Source organism: Emydura macquarii, unplaced genomic scaffold (genome assembly GCF_026122565.2).
Source record: "Emydura macquarii macquarii isolate MOO-44397 ecotype Brisbane River unplaced genomic scaffold, CSIRO-AGI_Emac_v2 contig_380, whole genome shotgun sequence".
Taxonomy (NCBI): domain Eukaryota; kingdom Metazoa; phylum Chordata; order Testudines; family Chelidae; genus Emydura; species Emydura macquarii.
Window position 1 is genome coordinate 75,619 of NW_027130517.1, and position 18,550 is coordinate 94,168.

Genomic DNA, 18,550 nt, shown 5'->3' on the forward strand with positions numbered 1-18,550 from the left:
TGGGGTGCTCTGGCGTATTGACACCAGGATCCCAGCCCCGGCAGCAGGAGCCCAGGAAATCCCGAGATGGGTTAAAAGTCAGGAGATCGTTAACAGTAATTAATTAATGGAGGGGGAGGTGGGGCCTATTCTGGATCCACCCTCTGCCCTCTGGCCCTTTCAGGGACGTCCGGGGCAGACGGGGGTCAAAGTTCACCAGTAAATTCACACGCCAAAGTGCAGGGCAGCCCCTCCCCCCATCCCGGACACGGCTCCCCCTCGGCCCCGCCCTCCCCCATCGCCCCGCCCCCTGAGTCCGGCCCCGGAACCCTGGGGCGGCCCCGCGTTCCCGGCCGGACCAGTTCGCAGACGGACCCGCCCCCCCCGGCCAAGATGGCGGCGCCCAGCGGGCCGCGCGGAGCCGGAGCCGCAGCCGGAGCCGAAGCCCGGGCCATGGCCGGCCTGACCCTGCTGGTGCGCGGCCTGCCCGCCTCGGCCCGCGGCCCCGGCCTGGAGCAGCTCTTCAGCCAGCTCGGCCCGCTCAAGCGCTGCTTCGTGGTGACCCACAGAGGTGGGGTGGGGCGGGGCGGCCGGAGCCGGGCCCCGGGGCTGGGGGCGGGGGGCGATGGGGGGCCCGGGCCGGGGACGGAGCCGGTTCCCCAGCCAGGGACGCGGGGGGGAGCTTGGCCGGGCCGGGCGGGAAGGGGGGAGGGGACAGGAGCGGGGGTGGGGGCGGGGTGCGCAGGGGGTGCACCTGGAGCCCTGCAATGGGGGGTCCCAAAGCGGACACCAACTCCAGACGCGGCACGGAGGGGAAGGACCCCTGCCCGCCGTCTCTGCGAGTTATCTGGGGGGTGGGTCCCTGCCCCTGCCCCGGGGGAGACCCTCCCCTTGCCCCTCCCCTTGCCCCCCTTCTCTTCCCCGGTGCAGCCTGCAAGGTGGGCGCTGGGGGGGGGGTTCAAAGGGCTTTAGCAGCGTTGCCCCTTCGCAACAAACGACCACCCCGCTGTGAGGCTGACGCCCCAGGACAGGCAGAGCCCTGCGTCCTCCCCCTGGGCCCTGGCAGAGCCGGGTGTCTGGGGGGGCCCCGGAGCCGACCCCCCCGGGTTGCCAGTCACGCTGCCCTTCCCTTGCAGGCAGCGAGACCTGCCGTGGGTTCGGCTACGTCACCTTCTCCCTGCTGGAGGATGCCCAGCGAGCCCTCCGGGAGGTCGCCGCCTTCGAAGGCCACGAGATCAAGGTGACGGTTGCGAAGAGGAAGCTGAGGGAGAAGAAGAAGCAGCAGCAGCAGCCGCCGGGTGAGCTGGGAGCGGCCCGGTTCTGTCGCGGTGAGGGCAGCGCAGATCCCAGGCTGCGTTGCAGAGCAAACAGCCTTCTGGGGACGTGGCGCCTGGCGGGGGGACGCTGGCTCCCCGCTGCTGGAGACGGAACCTGCTCTCTGCCCCCGGTGCAGTGCAGGGGCGCTCCAGGCGGCAGCTGTGTCCCTGCCCCCCCGGTGTGCCTCAGCTCTGCTCTGGAGGGAATGCCTCTGCCAGGGAGAGGGAGCCCGGTCTCCACAGCCCAGCCAGGGCCCGTTAGTTCCCCTTGTGCCGCTGTTCTAGGCGACGTGGGCACGTGTCTGCGGCGAGCTTCTCCGCAAGCCCCACACCGCGCAGACCAGCCGAGACAGGCCAGAGTGAAATAGCGCAGCTGGAGCAGACACGCTTCGTCCCACGTCCCTTGTGCGATTTGTGTGTGTGGCTGGGGTGCCCAAGGCCCGTGGGGAGCGTGGGGTGGGTGCTGATCAGGACGCAGGGTTCTCCCCTTGCTCTCTCTAGAGACTGCCCTGGCCTCTGTAGTTTGTGCCTCCAGATACAGGTGGCTGAAGGGAGCCGTGGGCCACGCAGCCCCATGGCAGGCTGGCCCTGCAGCGTCTGGCTCAGTTCACTCACTCGCGCTGCTCTCTGTTCATTAGATGCTCCAGAGACCGCTCCAGGAGAGCAGAAGCCGAAGAAGCCGAAAGGTGCCCCCAAGAAAGCCAGGCTGATCATCCGCAACCTGAGCTTTAAGGTAAGAGCGGTGAGCGTGGTCGCCTGCCCTGTGGCGTGCGAGGTGACTGCAAGCTGAGATCACAGCCCGAGGCTCAGTCATGGACTGGCGCTGTCTGCGTCCGGCACGTAGCTGCAGCGGAGCCCCGAAACGAGGGGGAAGGTGCAGCAAGCGGCGTACGAGGGGAGTCGCTCACGGAGGGATCCTGGGGTTTGTAACCTGGCACCATAGCTGCCTTTCTACTGGCAGAGCCCAGCAGAGACATTCCTGGGTACCAAAGGCACCGCCCCTTCCTAGGGGGCTGCCCGAAGTGCTCCCCGGCCCTCCCCTCCCAGCCCGTCACTCTGTGGAGTGAGGGGTCTAGGCTGGCCTCTGTGTGCATTGTGCAGGCTTTATTTACCTGGCCGGAGGGGGTGTTTCCCTGCGCTTAGCCCCTCCTCGCTCAGCGAGCTGCCACTGTTTGGGGTGGGTCTCCAGCTGCTTGGCTCCTGCTTCCTCGTCAGTCTGACCCCCCACCCCTGTTCTCCCCAGTGCACAGAAGATGACCTGAAAGCTCTGTTCTCTCCCTTCGGAGCTGTCCTGGAGGTGAACATCCCCAGGAAGCCAGGTAGGGCTGAGCTGGCTGCCGGCGATGGGGGAGCCGCGTGCTCCGTGCGGGGAGATTGGCCAAGCTGACTTTGCAGGGGGGCTGCTGGGGGCTCAGACCGCTCGTTCGGGTGTCTAACGTCAGAGCTGCCTGTGCCCATGCTGGCCGTTGGTGTCTTAGACGCAAGGCCCGTTGTTCAAGCCTGTTCCGAGTGAGACCCCCCCATGCTGTAGACAGGGAGTGTGGCCCGGGGGTGGGGATTGCCTCGCTCTGGGATACAGCGAGGCAGCAGGAATAGACCCCAGCTCTCGGATTCCCAGTGCAGCCGCCTGGCCGCTGGGCCACGCTGCCTTCTTGTTAGCTCCTGTGTCGTCCATGGCTTGGCGAGGGCTGTTCTCTGGTGCTCTGGTTGGTCCGGGGCTGTGTCCCAGGCGGCAGCGTTTTTACCACCTCTCTGGAGAGAGGATCGTTGCACGGGCTAAACAAGAAGCAGGAATGGGGGCTGGTGGGGCTGGGACATGCCCGGTTGGGGCCTGCTAGGCTGGCTGCTGGCCATGCCCCCCAGCACTCCTGGGGCTTAGTCCTGGAGCAGACTGAACTTCTGGGGCACCCCAGACCCTTCCGCTCCTGAGCATGTCCTGGAGTGGATGGCTGAGCCCAGGGCTCCCCACCCTCCTAGGCCCGGGGAGCGGGTCCTGGCGCGCTCTGAGCCCTGCGCCCTGGTCTCTTGCAGACGGGAAGATGCGGGGCTTTGCCTTCGTTCAGTTCAAGAACATCCTGCAAGCGGGGAAGGCCCTGAAAGGAATGAACATGAAGGAAATCAAAGGTGAGCGTCCCCGCATCCCCTGCCTGTCCTGCCAGGCACACAGAGACCCTCCCGTGGCAAGAGCCAGCCTCTGGCTTTGGGGCTGCGTAGAAGGAGCCCGCGGTTTCTCCCGCTGCAGAGGCTGGCGCTGGACTCCGAGGGTTAGTGGGAGCCCAGCTTTCGTCAGCCCTGAAAGAAAGCCCAGGCTTTGTGGAACTGCCACCCTGCTCCCTGGACTGGTGCCGTGGCTTGGTTCAGTGGGCACGTCCTGCGTGCCTGGCTCCAGCGGGAGAGTAGGGAAAGCGCAACCGTCCCCTGGGCTCGGGTCTCGCTGCCCTCCAAACCCTCTGGCTGGGCTAGCCTGTCTCAGAGAGACTTGCCCAGCGAGCCGGGGCCTGGCTCTCACAGCAGCAATCCTTGTTGCCCGCAGGGCGCACGGTGGCCGTGGACTGGGCGGTGGCCAAGGATAAGTACCGAACCACGCAGGCAGGACCTCCCTCCGGTGAGTGACCCGTGACCGTCGGGGTGGTGGCAGCATGGCTGTGCTGGCTGGGGTGGGCAGATCTCACGGCAGCTGCTTTTCACAGGGCTGTGGAACTCCCTGCTGCGTGATGCGGCTGTGGGGTGCTGCTGGGTGGTTACCTGCGTGTGTCAGGCAGGGGAGCTGGGTGCTGGTGGGCACGTGGCTGGGTGCCTGTCGGGGTCCATGGGACTGTGCCTGATGGTAACAGGAAGAGGGTGGCCCAGTGGTTAGTGCGCTGACGGGGAGCTCAGGAGACCTGGGGTCAGCTCCCACCTCTGCCGCTTAGACGCCGCGTAACCCTGCCTCAGTTTCCCATCAGTGACAAAGGGCGCCTGCCCTTCTCTGCCACGTGTGGTACGCGTGAGGCTGGGTCACATGGGGAAGGACCCGTCTCGTTCCTGGCTGGATTTCGGCCCTGCGCCACACGTGGCTCTTGTTCCGTGTTTCTGTTAGTCACAGCAGCTCTGTGGCTGTCCCGAGGGGAAATGAGCGAATGAAACCCGAGCTGGGGGGCTGCCCCCTCCCCCCGTGTGGCGCTGGCTCATCTCCCTTGGCGATTCTCACCCAGGGGTCAGGGAGGAGAAACCCAGCCCAGCCCAACAGCAGGACACGGGCTCAGATGGCGCCAGCGAGGAGGAGGAAGAGGAAGGTGAAGCGCTGGGGTCGGATGAGCTGTCCAGCTCGCGGCTGCGGGGCCGGTGAGTGAGCGATGGGCCTGCTCCTGGGCTGCAGGTGGCAGGGCTGGGTGGGTCTCGGGGGTGTCTCCCTGGGGGGCCCTGTCAGCGCTGACCCCACCCCTCCGCGTGGCCCCGCAACCACCTGTGTGACCAGGGCATGGCCCCGGGCGGCGTGTCCCGGTGCAGCACAGCTCTGGGAGCCACTGGCTGCAGGGCGGTTTTGGGGCACTATAGGCAAGTCCCCGTTGGCAGCTGCAGGGAGGCTGCCCTGGACGCCAAACCCTGACGGTTTGCAGAGCTTCTGGGGGCTCGCTCGCTTGCTTTGGTGACCCCCACGCTCCCTCTGACTCCACTCATCACGTCTCCCCGTACACTCTTGAATGGAGGCCCTTGGACTGTGTGGTGCTGGCCGTGTCCCCCGCAGCCATGGCCGGGCTGGTTGGCGGGGCCTGGCTCTCCCCGCGGTGCTGGCCGTGTCCCCACCATCGCTGGTTTTCCAGAGGAGGCTGGCCAGCCATCTGTCCTGGGTGCTTTAGACACAAGCAATCCTGCCACTTGGCCAGGGTTCGACTAGCGTCCCGTGATTGCCCCTCGGCCCCATTCTTTGCACGGGGCTTTGCCACCTCGGCCTGCCTCCTCGCAGGATCCTGGACGCTGATCTAGCAGCAGCTGCAGCTCTTGGGCCCCACCCCAGGATGTTCATCAGCTCTCCCCTGGCTGCCTGTCCTGCCCTCCCAGCTCTGCTCCTTTCTGGCTGGGGTCAGGTGCCCCCCTGGCCGCTCAGCCCTGCTCTCAGGGTCTTGCAGGGGCAGCTCAGACCCTGGCTCTCCCCATCGCAGGCTCGGGAAGGGCCCAGCTGCCGCCCGCGCAGACAGCAGGGAGGAGGAGGAGGAGGAGGCTGGTGAGGCTGCGGACGAGGCCGAGGATGGGAGCGAGGAGGAGATGGAAGAGCCTGAGGGCTCTGATGAGGGCACCCCTGGCTCCGATGAGGACGACGAAGGTTTGTTCCGTTACCACATCGAGGCGCTTTGCTCGGAACCAGCCTGGCAGCTGGCGAGGACAAAGGAGCTGGGATCTCCTGGGGGCGGCCGCCTCGTTGCACACCCGGGCCCTGTGTGCTGGCACCATGGCTGGGCCCCACGCTCCAGGACTCGCCCCAGCTAGCAAGGCGCCTGGTTCCCCTGGGCGGTGAGGGCGTAGCAGCCTCAGGAACACGCTCAGGGGGGCAAAGGAATACGGGGTCCCCAGCCAGTGCTCGATGCGGAGGGCTCCCTGGGGTGTGTTGTGGGTCCCGGAGCAGCTGCGGCATGGCGAGAAGCCTGGCCAGTGTTGAACTGGGCTCCTGGAGGCAAGCCTGAGCGGGACTGGGACTCCGTGAGCTGTCCTGGGGGCACCAGGCCTGGGAGGCACCTCGCTACCCCCTGCCCTTGTCCGTGCCTGCCGGCGGTCAGCTCCCCGACTCCGCTGGCTGTGGGCAGCACAAGCTCTCCCCGCTAGGCCTCGCTGTCCCTCTGTGGCTTAGCGATCGACACGTCCCGGCGCCCCGGCATCTCCCTGGAGCGCCTGGCCCTTGCTCCACCGGCCCCTTGTGGCTTCCGCAGATCCACTGCTCCCCAAGGGACAGGACTGCGCGGCGGCGCCACGTCTCTGCAGGTCACCGTGCTGCGGCACAGGCAGCGCTTCACCGGGACTAGGGCGAAACCAGCAAAGAGGAGAGGGTCAGAGCGGCAGCAGCGGGAACGTGGAAACCGATGGCTGCCTGTCACATCAAGCCATCCTGCGCGTTCGAGAGCCCGACCCCAACGTCCGTCCAGGGTCGGTTCTGCAGTCAGGGTTAGCCGGTGGCTTGGCGTGTGGATAAGCCACTAGTGATAGAGGGAGAAGCGCCTGGTACCCCTGCCTGAAAGGAACCTGTCCCAGCCACGTTCCCTCCTGCACGGCTTTAAGCACCCAGGTCCCAGGGCAGAGACCCGGGGTCTGAGGTGTTCTCCGCACAGGCCATTCGCAGTGATGACGGCACCCGGCTCTCGACACCTGCCTCGCACCCGCCCTTGGGTGACTTCTTGTGCGTGTGTCTGGCCTGGGGGATCCTGGTCAAACTTTGTGCCTCCCCTGTGTCTGCTGCCGAGGGGTCCCGGGGTCACAGACTTGAGCTCTGCGCCCTGTGCCTGGTTCTGCCGCGGGCGCCCTGGGTGACCCTGGGTGAGTCCCGTCCCTGTCCGCGAAATGGGGATAAGAACCCCTCTGCCTGCCTTGGGGTGGGTGGGGAACGGCGGCGGGGCGGACACGAGGTGCGCTAGCGGAACTCTGAGCTACCTGCAGCAGGAGCGTGGCAGGGCCGGTGCCACGTGCGCCCGCTGCATGGCGGGTTTGGGGGGCCTGTTTCCATGCTGCTGGGTTTAACCTCGGGGGGGGCGTTGGCAAGGGTTTCACCATTGCCCGGCAGTGCTGCGGGTGGGCTGGCAAGGGAGGCTGGCTGGGAACGGGCGGGGCAGGCTGGAAGCACGGGCACCAGCTCCTGGGGGTGGTGCGGGGAGGCATTCTGCCCTTGCCTTGGTTTCATCTCCTTCCCCTTTAACAGCTCCGTGTCCCCACCCCGGAAACTCTTCAGGCTCGGAGGAGGGAAAGGTCTGGGCCAGTCAGGCCCAGTGTTTCCTCCCCCCAGCCTCTGGCACTGTCACCCCCCAGTGATTGGCAGGGGGACCGGAGAGCGCAGCCCGTCCCCCGCCCAGTCTAGGGCCCGGTGCTGAGGTCACAAGGAGAAAGGCCGCTGTGTGTCCCGGGAAGCTGACTGCGTGGCTGGTGGGTTTGCCGTGGGGCGGGGGAGACGCGTCCCTCCCGCACTGTGCCCAGGACTGCGCCTGGCTTTGTTCTAGATGCCGACGTGACCAAGACGAGGAAGAAGGGCCCGAAGCTGCCATCCGACGTCGCCGAGGGGAAGACTGTCTTTATCAGGTGGGTGCGTGAGCCCGCCATGGCACCTGGGGCCCCACCAGCGCCGCTGCCTGCCGGAACGGGGCTGAGAGAGGCAGGGAAAGCTGCCTGCTGCTGGGACGTGTCGCGGGCACCGGAGGGGAGAGACGGGGCGGCACCGCTTAGCTTTGGGGTTGTGCTTTTCCCCAGGAAATAGCCGGGCACTTGGCCACAGGCTTGTGTGTGTGTGTGGGGGGGGTGTGTCAGCGAAGTAGGGGGCGACCCTGGCACAGCTGCGCCCCCTTGGCTGGCAGGGTGAGTGCCCCCGATACAGTCTGCTTTACCCCTGGGCTTGGCTGACGGATCGTCCTGCAGACCTCCTGCTCCTTAGCGCGTTGGGGGTGCCCCCCCGCGCCCCTCCCGGCCCTGCAGCACCTGCGCTGGGTTGCCCTGCCTGGGGGGAGATTCTCCCCAGCTGGCGCCATTTCTTCCCCTGTGGTGGCTGTTCTCAGGACCCCCCTATCGCAACAGGACGCTCGCCCTGCCCTGCGTTTCCTTGGCCCCGTGGCGGGGGCGGGGAGCTGGGCGAACAGCTGCTAACCCCGCGCTGGTCCCTGCGTGAATGGCTTCTCCCCGCCTAAGCCCCGCAAGCTGCCACCTCTTGGGGAAAACCCCTGAGCTTCCTGTCTGGTGCTGGGCAGCATCCATGGGTAATGAGAGGGGTCCGCCCCCTCCTCCTCTGAGCTGGGGGACCCAACTCCCCCTCCGCAGCGCCGCCTCAGTGCCACCCTCTGTGACGTGGGATTCCTTCCCCGCGCCCTGCTGGTGGGGGACAGTCAGTGTCTCCTCTCTCCTCAGTGGGGCGGGGGGAGCTCACCCTCCCTGCCTGGAGAGCCCCCTGGCGCTGGGTGGGGCCTGGGCTGGGCATGTAGGGCGGGCGGCTGTTCTCCAGTCTGGGAGGCTGCTGGGAGCTGCGTGGCCCGTGGGCGGGTGGCGGGGGCGCTGGGTCCCGGGGAGGAGCCGCGTGTTGCAGCAGGGCCTCTGACGGGCTCGCGTGCCTGGCAGGAACCTGCCCTTCGACGCGGAGGAGGAGGAGCTGGGCGAGAGGCTGGAGCAGTTTGGGGACCTCAAGTACGTCCGCATCGTCCTGCACCCGGACACCGAGCACTCCCGAGGTAACGCCCCCCTCGGGCCGCGCCCTCCCTCTGTGGGGGGGACCTGGGGAGACCTCGCTCCCACGGCAAAGTGGAGCAGCCTGGAGCTGACCCCAGGAACCAACCCCCGGCCGCAGGGTGAGCGTGGGCTGCCCGTGCCCAGCCGTGCACTCACTGCGTTTAGATGCTCCAGTGCCCCTGCCGGGGCTGCCGCTCGGCTCCCTTCTGCTGCAGCTGCGTCCATGCCGGCCTGCACGTGCCCCGGCCCCCAGATGGGGGGGAGCCAGCGTGTGGGGCTGGGGCAGTGCAGGTATTGGGGAACGGGGGGCACAGTGCCAGGGGGTGGGAGTCGTAGGTCGATCCGCAGAGGCCCAGGGGGGATGGGCTGTGCCTGGCACTGTCCTGAACCCGGTTCGCAAGCAGCCGGGACCTCAGCCCCCGCGTCTCTTTCCAGGCTGTGCCTTCGCCCAGTTCACCACCCAGGAAGCTGCCCAGAAGTGCCTTCAGGCTGCCCAGGATGACAGCGAGGTGAGCCGGGGCTGGGTTCTGGGGCGGGGCGCGGGGTCAGCGAGCCCGTTGGGACGCCGGCTGGCAGACGTCTGAGATGGCTGGGTGGGAGAGCCAGGCGTGCCTTCCCTCCCCCCGCCCGGCCACCCTCCATGGGGGCGCGTGGGGTCTGAACGCCCCTCGGTGCATCCTCCGTGGGGGCGGGGGACACTGCCGCATCCCCAGCATCTCAGTCACTGTCTGGCTCCCTCCCAGGGCGGGGGGCTGTGGCTGAGCGGGCGCCGGCTCCTCCTGGCCCTGGCCGTGAGCCGCGACGAGGCCCAGAAGCTGCGAGGCCAGAAGGTGAAGAAGGCGACGGGCACCCGCAACCTGTACCTGGCTCGGGAAGGCTGTGAGTTACCCCGGCTCCGGGGCTGTAGGCGGTGCTGCCAGGCAGATCCCTTCTCCCGTAGCTCCCCCTCTGCTGCCGGCCTCCCTGGGAAAGCCTCTGCCACCACCTAGTGCCAGGGCCCCGGGACCCCTCCCCGTTCCCACCCCTCTGCTGAGGGTCCCTGCCCCCCTCCCCAGGCTGTGCCTGACCCTCCCTGCCCAGCTGGACTGTGTGACAGATGGCCCCGTACACCAACACTCAGGACAATGTTCAGGTGCCCCGTAGGTCAGCTGCACGTTAGATCTCACGCCGAGGGCAAGGCCTGTAGCCAGGCCTGTCCGGAGCTAACGAAAGGGTTATTAACTAGGAAAAAGAACGGAGGGGTATTGACCAGGTTAAAAGCAGGGAACATTCACCCCCAGCGAGTTAGTCTGAGATTGCAAACGGTGACAGAAGCTCTTCCAATAAGCAGCTCTGGGTCCATGCCAGGCCGTGCAGGGGTCTCTTCCTTACCGTCAGGAATCTTTGCCCTTCAGAGTCCGGACGGCATCAAAGATCCAGTTTCTCCTTGGTGGGGATTTTTATCCCCTCCGCCCCAGAGTCCAGGCGGGTGGGCTGAGTTCATGCGTAGGTCTGTCCTTCCTGGGGGGAGGGAGGAACGCACTCAGCAAGGCCCCTGTCCTTCGATGCCACGCAATGCCTCGTTTGCCGTCCGCGGGCCATCTCGTGTGCAGGACGAGCACGTTTCCCTGTCTGGTGAGTTCCAGTGAGAGAGGTTTGTGGTGCCAGCGCTCAGCAGAACTTTACAGCGGGGGCTGCAGAGGTTCTAGGCGAGATCCATCCGTGCAGCGTCCTACAGGCATCTCCTAAAGTGCAAACCCTAAACCCTTTCCATCTGTGGGTTTGGGGAGGCCTGGGGCTCTGGTATGAGCCGGCGATTTTTAACCCCTTCCAGACCCTGAGCCCTTCATGGGTTTCCCCACCCCCACGAGCTGTCTCCACTCTGCCCCTTCGCCGGGGTTGTGGGTCCCGCGGGCAGGGCCTGAGTTCGATGGCCGTGTGGCCTCGGGCTGGCCTGTGGGGAGGTTGGTGGCTTCTTTGCGGGGTGTGTCTCATGCCAGATCCATCCTGGAGGGGTCACCGGAGCCCCGAGCTGGGTTCTGTCGGTGAAGCGGGGAGGAGGGGCCCCAGGCTGCGAGTTCACAGGCCAGGACTGTGCGGTGGGGGAGCCAGGGTGGGGTGTACCCGGAGGCCAAGAGCCGGGGCCTGGGGGGGCTGGCAGCTCAGCAGCCGAGGGCTGGCGACGTGCCCGGTGCCAGGAGGTGGGGAGCCCCATGGGGATGGGTGGAGGTGGGATGGAGAACGCCTAGGGCAGCTGGACGGGCTGGGGCTAGGAGCAGGACTGTGCTCTTGGGAAGGTTTCCACCCCGCCCCTAGCGGGCAGGTGTCTGCATCCCGCTGCTTCTTTCTCCGCGGTGCCCCCGCTGGGCCCCGGCCGCACACGTACCGCCTCGCCGTGGGGCAGCGTGCTGGGAAAGGGCGGCCCTAACACCTCTCCCTCTCCGCGCAGTGATCCGGGCCGGCACCCAGGCCGCGGAGGGCGTGAGCGCCACGGACCTGGCCAAGAGAGCGCGGGTGAGTGGGCGGGGCCGTGGGCAGGCTGCCCGCTCCCGGGCTTTGCTTGGCGAGAGCCGCCTGACACGCCGGCACAGTCCCCCCGCCTTCCGGGGCCCGCATGGGGCTGGGGTGCTGGGCCAGTGGAGTCTCGGAGGCAGCGCGCTGCAGTCGTGTGGGCACGGTGGGCCTGGCTGGTCCACGGCACACAGCGGCTCTGGGGCATGCCCAGCGCCATCGCCTCCTGTCCCGGGCGGCGCTGGGCCTTGGGTCTGACGGAGCCTGCCCCTGCCGGGTGATCCCAGGTCTCCCTTTCCTGGCTGCAGCGCCTGCCGGGGGAGGGCAGGGCTCTGGGGCTGCACTGGGGGGCTCTGTGCTGGCCCCCCGGGCGGTAACCCCCTCCCCGCACCTTCCCCCTCCCAGTTTGAGGAGCTGAAGCGCCAGAAGCTGAAGGACCAGAACATCTTCGTGTCCCGCACGCGGCTCTGCCTCCACAACCTGCCCAAGGCCGTGGGCGACCAGCAGCTCCGGCAGCTGATGCAGCGTGCGGCCAGCGGGGGACAGGCCGTGCACATCAAGGAGGTGGCTGCGGGGCGGGGATCCGTGCAGTAGGGTGGGGCGGGGGGTCTGTCCCCACTCCCCTGCCCTCTCGTTGCCCCGCACCTCCCAGGGCTGGCCGGGAGCCCCCTGTCCGCCAGGAGGGTCGCTGGTGACAGGAGGGGCTTGCTGGGGGAACGGCAGTTCGCTGCTCGCTGAGCCCACGTCCGCACTGGGGCAGGGCCCGGGCGCGCTTTGTGGGAAGTGACCCGTCGGTTCAGGGCCCTGCGCTGTGCGCGCTGGTCCCAGCCGCCTGGCGTGTGGGTCGCGGCGTTGGCGCAGACGCACCTGTGGGCATCTAACGGCGGTGCTGACACGGGCGGGTCGCTCCTGGCTCAGCCGCCCCGGTGCAGGGGGCGAGAGGTCCAGGTGTGCACAGCCCCGGTGGGGGGTAGCGTGGGGGGGGCAATGGCCTGGGTGTCTGCTGCAGTGGGGCTGCTCGAAGGGCCCCAGGGTGGGGGGCTCCCCTGTCCCGCGCTGCCCCCCAGCGCCCCATGGGGGGTGGGCTGCGGTCAGGCTGGGCGGCTGACACAGGGTCTCCCAACGGCTCCTCCCGTCTGTCTCCGCAGTGCCGGGTGATGCGGAACATGACGGCCCCGCCGGGGAAGGGCCGGGGCCAGTCTCTGGGCTACGCCTTCGTGGAGTTCGAGGAGCACGAGCACGCGCTGGCCGCCCTGCGCCACGCCAACAACAACCCGCAGCTCTTCGGGCCGCAGAAGGTGGGTGCCGCGCCCCGCAGCTGGGGGTCCCGGAGGGCTGGATTCCCTGCACCCGTAGAGCTGAGCGCCCGCTGCGTGGGGGGGCCGGGCCCTGGGGGTCTCACTCCCTGGCAACCCAGGTGCCGCAGGGAACGGGCCCCTTCTCTGGCTTTCAGCACCCCTTGTGGTTGTGCACAGCACGGCTTTGGGGGGCCGCACCTGGCCCCCAGGCCGGGGAGATTCTGGCCCATCAGCTGGGGAGCGCAGGGGGAGCTCTGCTTCGGGGTGTTCCCCCCCCCCCCCCCGTATCGCCCAGGGAGCCTGAACTGAGCGTGGGGCCGGGGGCTCCTGGCTGGCGGGGGGAGTGAGGAACTTGTGCTGGGTGTGGGATGGGGGTCCTAGCTGGGTGTGGGGCGGGGGGCACTCCGTGGCCAGGAACAGTCCCTGTGCGATGGTTTGGGGGCTGGCGCCGGTTCTGACCTGCCCCCTGTGCCCCACAGAGACCCATCGTGGAGTTCTCGCTGGAGGACAGCAGGAAGCTGAAGCTGAAGCAGCAGCGGGCCCAGCGCAGCCTGGTAGGTGTCACGGCTCCTCCCGCCCGGCCGGGATCCCACACGTGCCCGCCCGGCTCGCTGGGACCCCTCCCCTGCCCCATGGGGCCCACGCTGGGTCTGTCACCTGGGAAGTGCAGCGAGCTGAGCTGCGGCAGGGGGCTTGGCCGGGGGCACAGGCCGGGGAGAGGACAGCGAGGGGCTGCGAGGGCAGCAGCCTGGCGGGGCGCAAGCTGGCGGGGGGCTCCTGGGATTGTGAAAGGAGCAGGCCCCTCCCCTGCTTCGAGGGTTTGTAGCAAAGCCCCCCTGGACGCGGCATGTGGGGAGCAGCCCTGCGCCCCCCCCCCCTGTGCAGCACCAGGTCACTGGCCTGTCCAGCCCGGTGTCCTGCTGTGAGCGGTGCCTGCTGTGTGCAGCTCGGGGGGATGGAGGGGAGGCCTTGGGGCTCTTGGCCCCCCCTGAAGCAGCTGGTCCTGGCGGTGCTGGGGACAGACCGGCCGGGCCGGGATTCTGTGCTCCCGGGGCTGCCCGGACGGAGCCGCGAGTGCCCCCAGGGGCCGGGGCCGGGGACGATGACCTTCCGTTTTCTGCAGCAAAAGCTGAGGCAGAAGCAAGCGGCGGAGGGGCAAGGAGCTCCCCAGGGGGCTGGGCCTACGGAGACGCCCCAGGAGACGCCCTCAGGCCCCAAAGGGAAGAAGGGCCCCCGGGGCCCCAGGAGGCGGCAGGGCTTGAAGGGGCAGAAAGGTGCCTTGGAGCCCGAGGGGCAGAAGAGCCCCGGGAAGCAGGGCCCGCAGGGGCAGGGGGCCGGCACCCGCTGGGCCGGGTTCCAGACCAAGGCGGAGGTGGAGCACGTGGAGCTGCCGGACGGGAAGAAGCGCAGGAAGGTTCTGCCGCAGCCGTCTCACCGGGGGCCCAAGATCAGGTAGGAGATGGGCCCGGGGCCGGGGGGGTGTGTCTGTCCCCCCCTTCCTGGCACGGCGGGCGCCCCCCGTGGGAACGCCGCAGGCACGGGGCAGGGCACCGGCACTGCAGCTGGGGGCTGTGCCCTCGGCCCCGCCGCTGACTCTCGGCTCTGTCTGACCCCAGGAAGCGCGACAGGGGCCAGCCGCCCCCGCCCAGGAAGCCAAAGGCCCAGGCCGGCCAGCGACGGCGGCAGGAGAAGCAGAGCGGGGCGCCCAGACAGGTGAGCGGGGTTCGGGGGACAAGGCCCTGTCTGTCTCGGGGGGCTGTGACAGCGGGGGGGAGGGGGGGAAGTGTCCCCCTGGGTCAGATCCCTGTGAACTGCCGGGCCGGGACCCTCGCGGGACTCGCAGGGGGCACCCCCAGAGCCCCTTCCCCGCTGGCCGGCCCGTAGCCGAGAGAGGCTCGTTGGTGCTTGCACGGCTGCATCTCCCTCCAGCGCCCCCCCTGTCTCCTAGCGCCCGCTTTCCTCTGCCCTGGGTGGTGTGTGCCACCTCCATCTCCAAGGGACCCAGCCCTCCTTCCCCTCGACCTGCCCCGGCTCCCTGCAGGATCCTTGCCTCCCCTGTCCCTGGAGCCCTTCTGGGCTGGTCCCTGTGACCCCCCCCCCACCCCCCAGTGCACCACAGCCCCAGGCTGGGGACGCAGGGCGTCTCCGTGTGCGGGGCACCCCTCCGCCCGCCTGCGTCTCCTCCGCTGTGCGCAGTCACTCACCTCCCGCTGCTGCCGTGGCTGGGTGGGGGGCGTGGACACGGCCCCCCCGAGCTGGCACCCGATGCAGCGCCCGCTGTTCCCCCCATCCCAGGCTGCAGCCAGGGCGCAGCCCCCAGCACTGGGCCCCCTGCTCCCTGTGTGGCGAGAGGCCGGGGCTCCCCGCTCCAACCCCTCGGTCTTCCCCGCCCACGGGCGTTGGTGCTGAGCCAGGCCCCCCTCTGTCCCTCGCAGGTGCCGGGGAAGAGGCGGAGGCCGGCGGGGGGCCAGGCGGAGGCCCGCTTCGACCAGCTGGTGGAGCAGTACAAGCGGAAGATCCTGGGCAACCCCCAGGGCGCCCCGGGGGCAAAGAGAAGCAAGTGGTTTGAGAGCTGAGCGCCCCGGAGCTGCCGGGGTGGGGCCTGGCCCCAGCTAACTCGGGGACTGCAACGTGGGCAGAGCAGCCGTAGCCTGCACCGTGCAAGGGGCTGTACGTGTGCCAGGCGGTGCCCGCGCCTGCACCCTCCCCCACCTGACTCTGCCGCCCCGCGCCTGGGGAGGGGTCGGCCCTTCCGGGTCACTTCACTGCTTTGCTTTTTTATCTATTTGTATTATTTTTTTTAACTGGGAAACATCAAGTCTCGGCTTCTCTGCTCCCGGGGGAGCTGCGGGGAGCTGGCCTGCCCCCACGCAGGGACGGGGCTGTTCGGCTGTTGCTAACAGGCTGTTCTCCTCTCCCCCCTGCCAGGCCCTGGAGTCGCATGGTGGTTTTTAACCCCTGCCTGGGTCCCTGGCTCCCATCCCGGTGGTGGCCCCCTGGCTCCCATCCCTGGTGGAGGCAGAGGGGGTCTCGGTCACACAGAGCAGTGACTGCGTGGGGGGCTCGCACCCATGCCGTGGGGAGCCGGTGGCTGTGGGATTATCCTTGTTCTCCCCCCGCTGGGCTGCCAGGCGCCAGGCCCTGCATGGGGGGAGCAAGGGCGGGCAGGGTCCCCGGGCAGGAGGAGGAGGAATGGCTCTGCTGGCCCATGGCCTCCATCCCTTGACCTCCACCGTTGCCCCCTCTTGGGGGAGAACCTGCCAGCAGCTCTGCCCTGCACCTCACCCCCCTTCGCCCCGGCACCCTTCGCCCGCGGCCGCCTGCTCTGCACATGAGCCTCGGGTGGGCGCCCGAGGGCAGCTCCCCGCCCTGGCGGCCCCGTCTCCGTGCCATGGGAGCCGCTCGCCCGGCTCCCTCTCTCCGCGGCTCCGTCCTGCCTGTGGGGCCAGGAGAGCAGCCCTGGTCCAGCCACGGCCCCGCCAGGCCTCAGACACGGCTGGGCGCAGGCTCTCTGCCCCTGCAGGTGGCATCAGCCCCGGTCGTACCTGGCTGGGCCCCAGCCTGGGCTGTTTCTCTAGGGCCGATGGGCCGCCATCTCTGCCGCTTTGTTTGCCCACATGCTCAGTTTTGCATCCGGCTCGTTGCCGGGTTCTCAGAGCGAGAGGAGCTGACCCAGGCGCTAGGGGGCAGAGCTGTGGGGCCAGGCGTGGGGCAGCACCGGCGGTGCCTGGGAGCAGGGCTGTCAATCATCGCGGGGCCCCTCCCCCCGGCCATACAAAAAGGCTGTGTGTTGTGACCCCATCTCTGCCCCGCAGCTGGGGGGTGGCGCAGCGCTGGGGGGGGGGGGGGTGCTGTCCCGGCTGGTTGAAGTGTCTAGAAATGAGAGCGTCCTTTGCTGCTCGAGTGTTTATATTTTAATAAACGCCTGCCCGGCGGGGGAGTTACGTCTGCTTTGAGGACAGCTGGGCCAGCGCAACCCACTGTGTGCTCTTCTCAGCCTGCCCCCGGGGGTTTGAAATGACCAACCCCCCCCAGCCCGCCTCTCACGGCCGGCTCTATTCAGAGAATCCCCAGGGCTGGGCTAGCCGGGGGCTGTGGTCGGCCCAGGGAATTTTCTCATCCCACCCGTTGGCTCCGTTCAGTCCAGAGTCAGTTTCCTTTTCTCTGCTGCCTGGACGTGCGGAGGGGCTGCTGGCGATGGAGCCTCTCGTGCTGGCTGAGTCCTGTCTCCCTCCGCGTTGGGGGCGGTCCGCGTGCTCGCTGCCTGCCCTGGGCGAGGGCCGGGCCGGGCTGGGCTGGGCCTGCATGAGTTAGCTAGCTGCAGCTAACCCTCCAGCGATGGCCAGAGCCAGGCTGCCTGGACTCAGGGCCTGTGAGCAGGATCTGACCCAGACCGCCAGAAACCCAGGGCCCAAGAACTGGCAACCTGGCAGGGAGCCAGCCTGACGCTCTCCTGGGCTGCCTGGCGGAGGTTGTGAACCCCTTAGAGCGCAAGGGCATGGGTGGGGGACCGGGGGGGCTCAGACCCACCCCCGCCTCCCCCGAGGACCAGGGGCCATTCAATGAATGAGATCATTCTGCCGCAGGCCGGGTAGGGGGTCAGAATGGCCCCATCTGGCCTTCGCGTCCAGGACTGGCTGCAAACCGACCCCAGCCACTAATCGGGCCTGTGGAACTCTCAGCCACAAGACACCCTGCAGCTGAGAGGTTTACGTGGATCATCAGTATCTCCAGCCACAAGAGTAGAGAAGAGAAGAGAAGTGCCCTGCTTTGCCGCATGAGCTGCCCCCCCCCCCCCCCTGTGGGGTGGGGAATGTGCCCGCCATGGGGCTTCTGGCCCAGACAGAGAAGAGGAAACTGGGCTGGCTGGGCCCCAGGGCTAGCACCTCCTGTGCCTGGAACCGGCGCTGCCCCACCTGTGCTCTGGGCCCTCACCACACCCCCAGAACATTAACAGCTGGTGGCAGGTGCCAGCAAAGCCCCCCTCTAGGGAAGCTCACCAGGATATGGGGGGGGCATCGTGTTTGGCCTGGTGCCCTGTGGGGCAGCCACCCACCCCCTGCCTGCAGCAGATGCTGGAGGTGGGGCCCCTAGGGCCAGCCCCCTTCCATGCCCAGAACCTGAGGGCAGCAGGTCAGACGCCCCCTCCTCGGAGAAGCAGGGCAGCTAACACCAGCCCCACGGCCCAGCCAGGCTCCCCAGACTCTGACAGCTGGGGATTGCTGCTGCGACCCCCGGGTGAGGGGCTGCAGGGGTGGCTGGCTGACATCCCAAGAGCAGCTGCCCTCTGCTGGCGTGCGTCTCTTCCCCACGTGCTGTGGGGCACCCCACCTTTACCTTCCATGGGCACAAGGCAGAACCCGGTTAGTTTAATTCTAGCAGCTCTGAGCTGGGGCTGTGTCTTGGAGGTGGATTCTCCTTTCAGATCCCTCCTCCTCTTCCCAGCTGGACCCCAGTTTATACAGTGAAACTGAGTCCTGCTTAGACTTTAACCGGGCTCCAGAACCACTTGGGTGCAGCCAGTCAGGCCTCTGGTGCTCGGTGTCTGTCCCCCTGCCCTGCGATTCCCAGCCAGCGGGGGAGTCAGGCAGGTTATTAGCACACAGACTTCGTTAGCAGCTTCATTAGACTTTACAGCAGCCTCAGAGCCCTGTTCTCAGGCCCTGCTCCCGAGCCCCCTGCTGGGGGGATTGGCCCTTCCAGCCAGTCACCCCCCCAGACCCTCCCCAGTCCTTGGTCTCCTTCCCCCTCCTTGGCCACCCCTCCTGGTCTCCGCCTGCCGCAGCCTGTTACAAGCTGTTGTAGGGGCTGACCCGGGAGGGCAGGGATCCTGGCCAGGTCTGTGGACGTGTGGTGGGGAAGGCCTGTCTGCCCTCTAGCGGTCTCTGCCATGATCACACGCCCGGGTCCCATCACCGACATACGTGAGTAACATATGGGGAAACTGAGGCGCGCACCCAGCACTCAGAGGGAACCCCAGGAATATCTGCACTTCGTCACAACCAGTCATTTGACTAAAGTCTTACCAAACGATTTCCTGACCCATCCTAGCCGCCTGTAAAGCAATTCTTTAGCCAG

General features: G+C 68.0%; 1 protein-coding gene across 1 annotated transcript; it reads left to right on the forward strand.

Annotated features, from left to right (window-relative positions):
• Nucleotides 1–383: 383 nt before the first annotated feature.
• RBM28 (RNA binding motif protein 28) lies at nt 384–17,751 on the forward strand. Its single transcript, XM_067535718.1, has 19 exons — nt 384–550; nt 1,116–1,277; nt 1,934–2,028; nt 2,539–2,614; nt 3,327–3,419; nt 3,829–3,900; nt 4,490–4,619; nt 5,438–5,598; nt 7,475–7,553; nt 8,577–8,686; nt 9,120–9,193; nt 9,428–9,563; nt 11,113–11,177; nt 11,580–11,738; nt 12,323–12,472; nt 12,952–13,026; nt 13,596–13,924; nt 14,089–14,185; nt 14,908–17,751. The coding sequence occupies exons 1-19, from the start codon at nt 433–435 to the stop codon at nt 15,046–15,048; spliced, it is 2,322 nt and encodes a 773-aa protein (XP_067391819.1). The 5' UTR covers nt 384–432; the 3' UTR covers nt 15,049–17,751.
• Nucleotides 17,752–18,550: the final 799 nt, after the last annotated feature.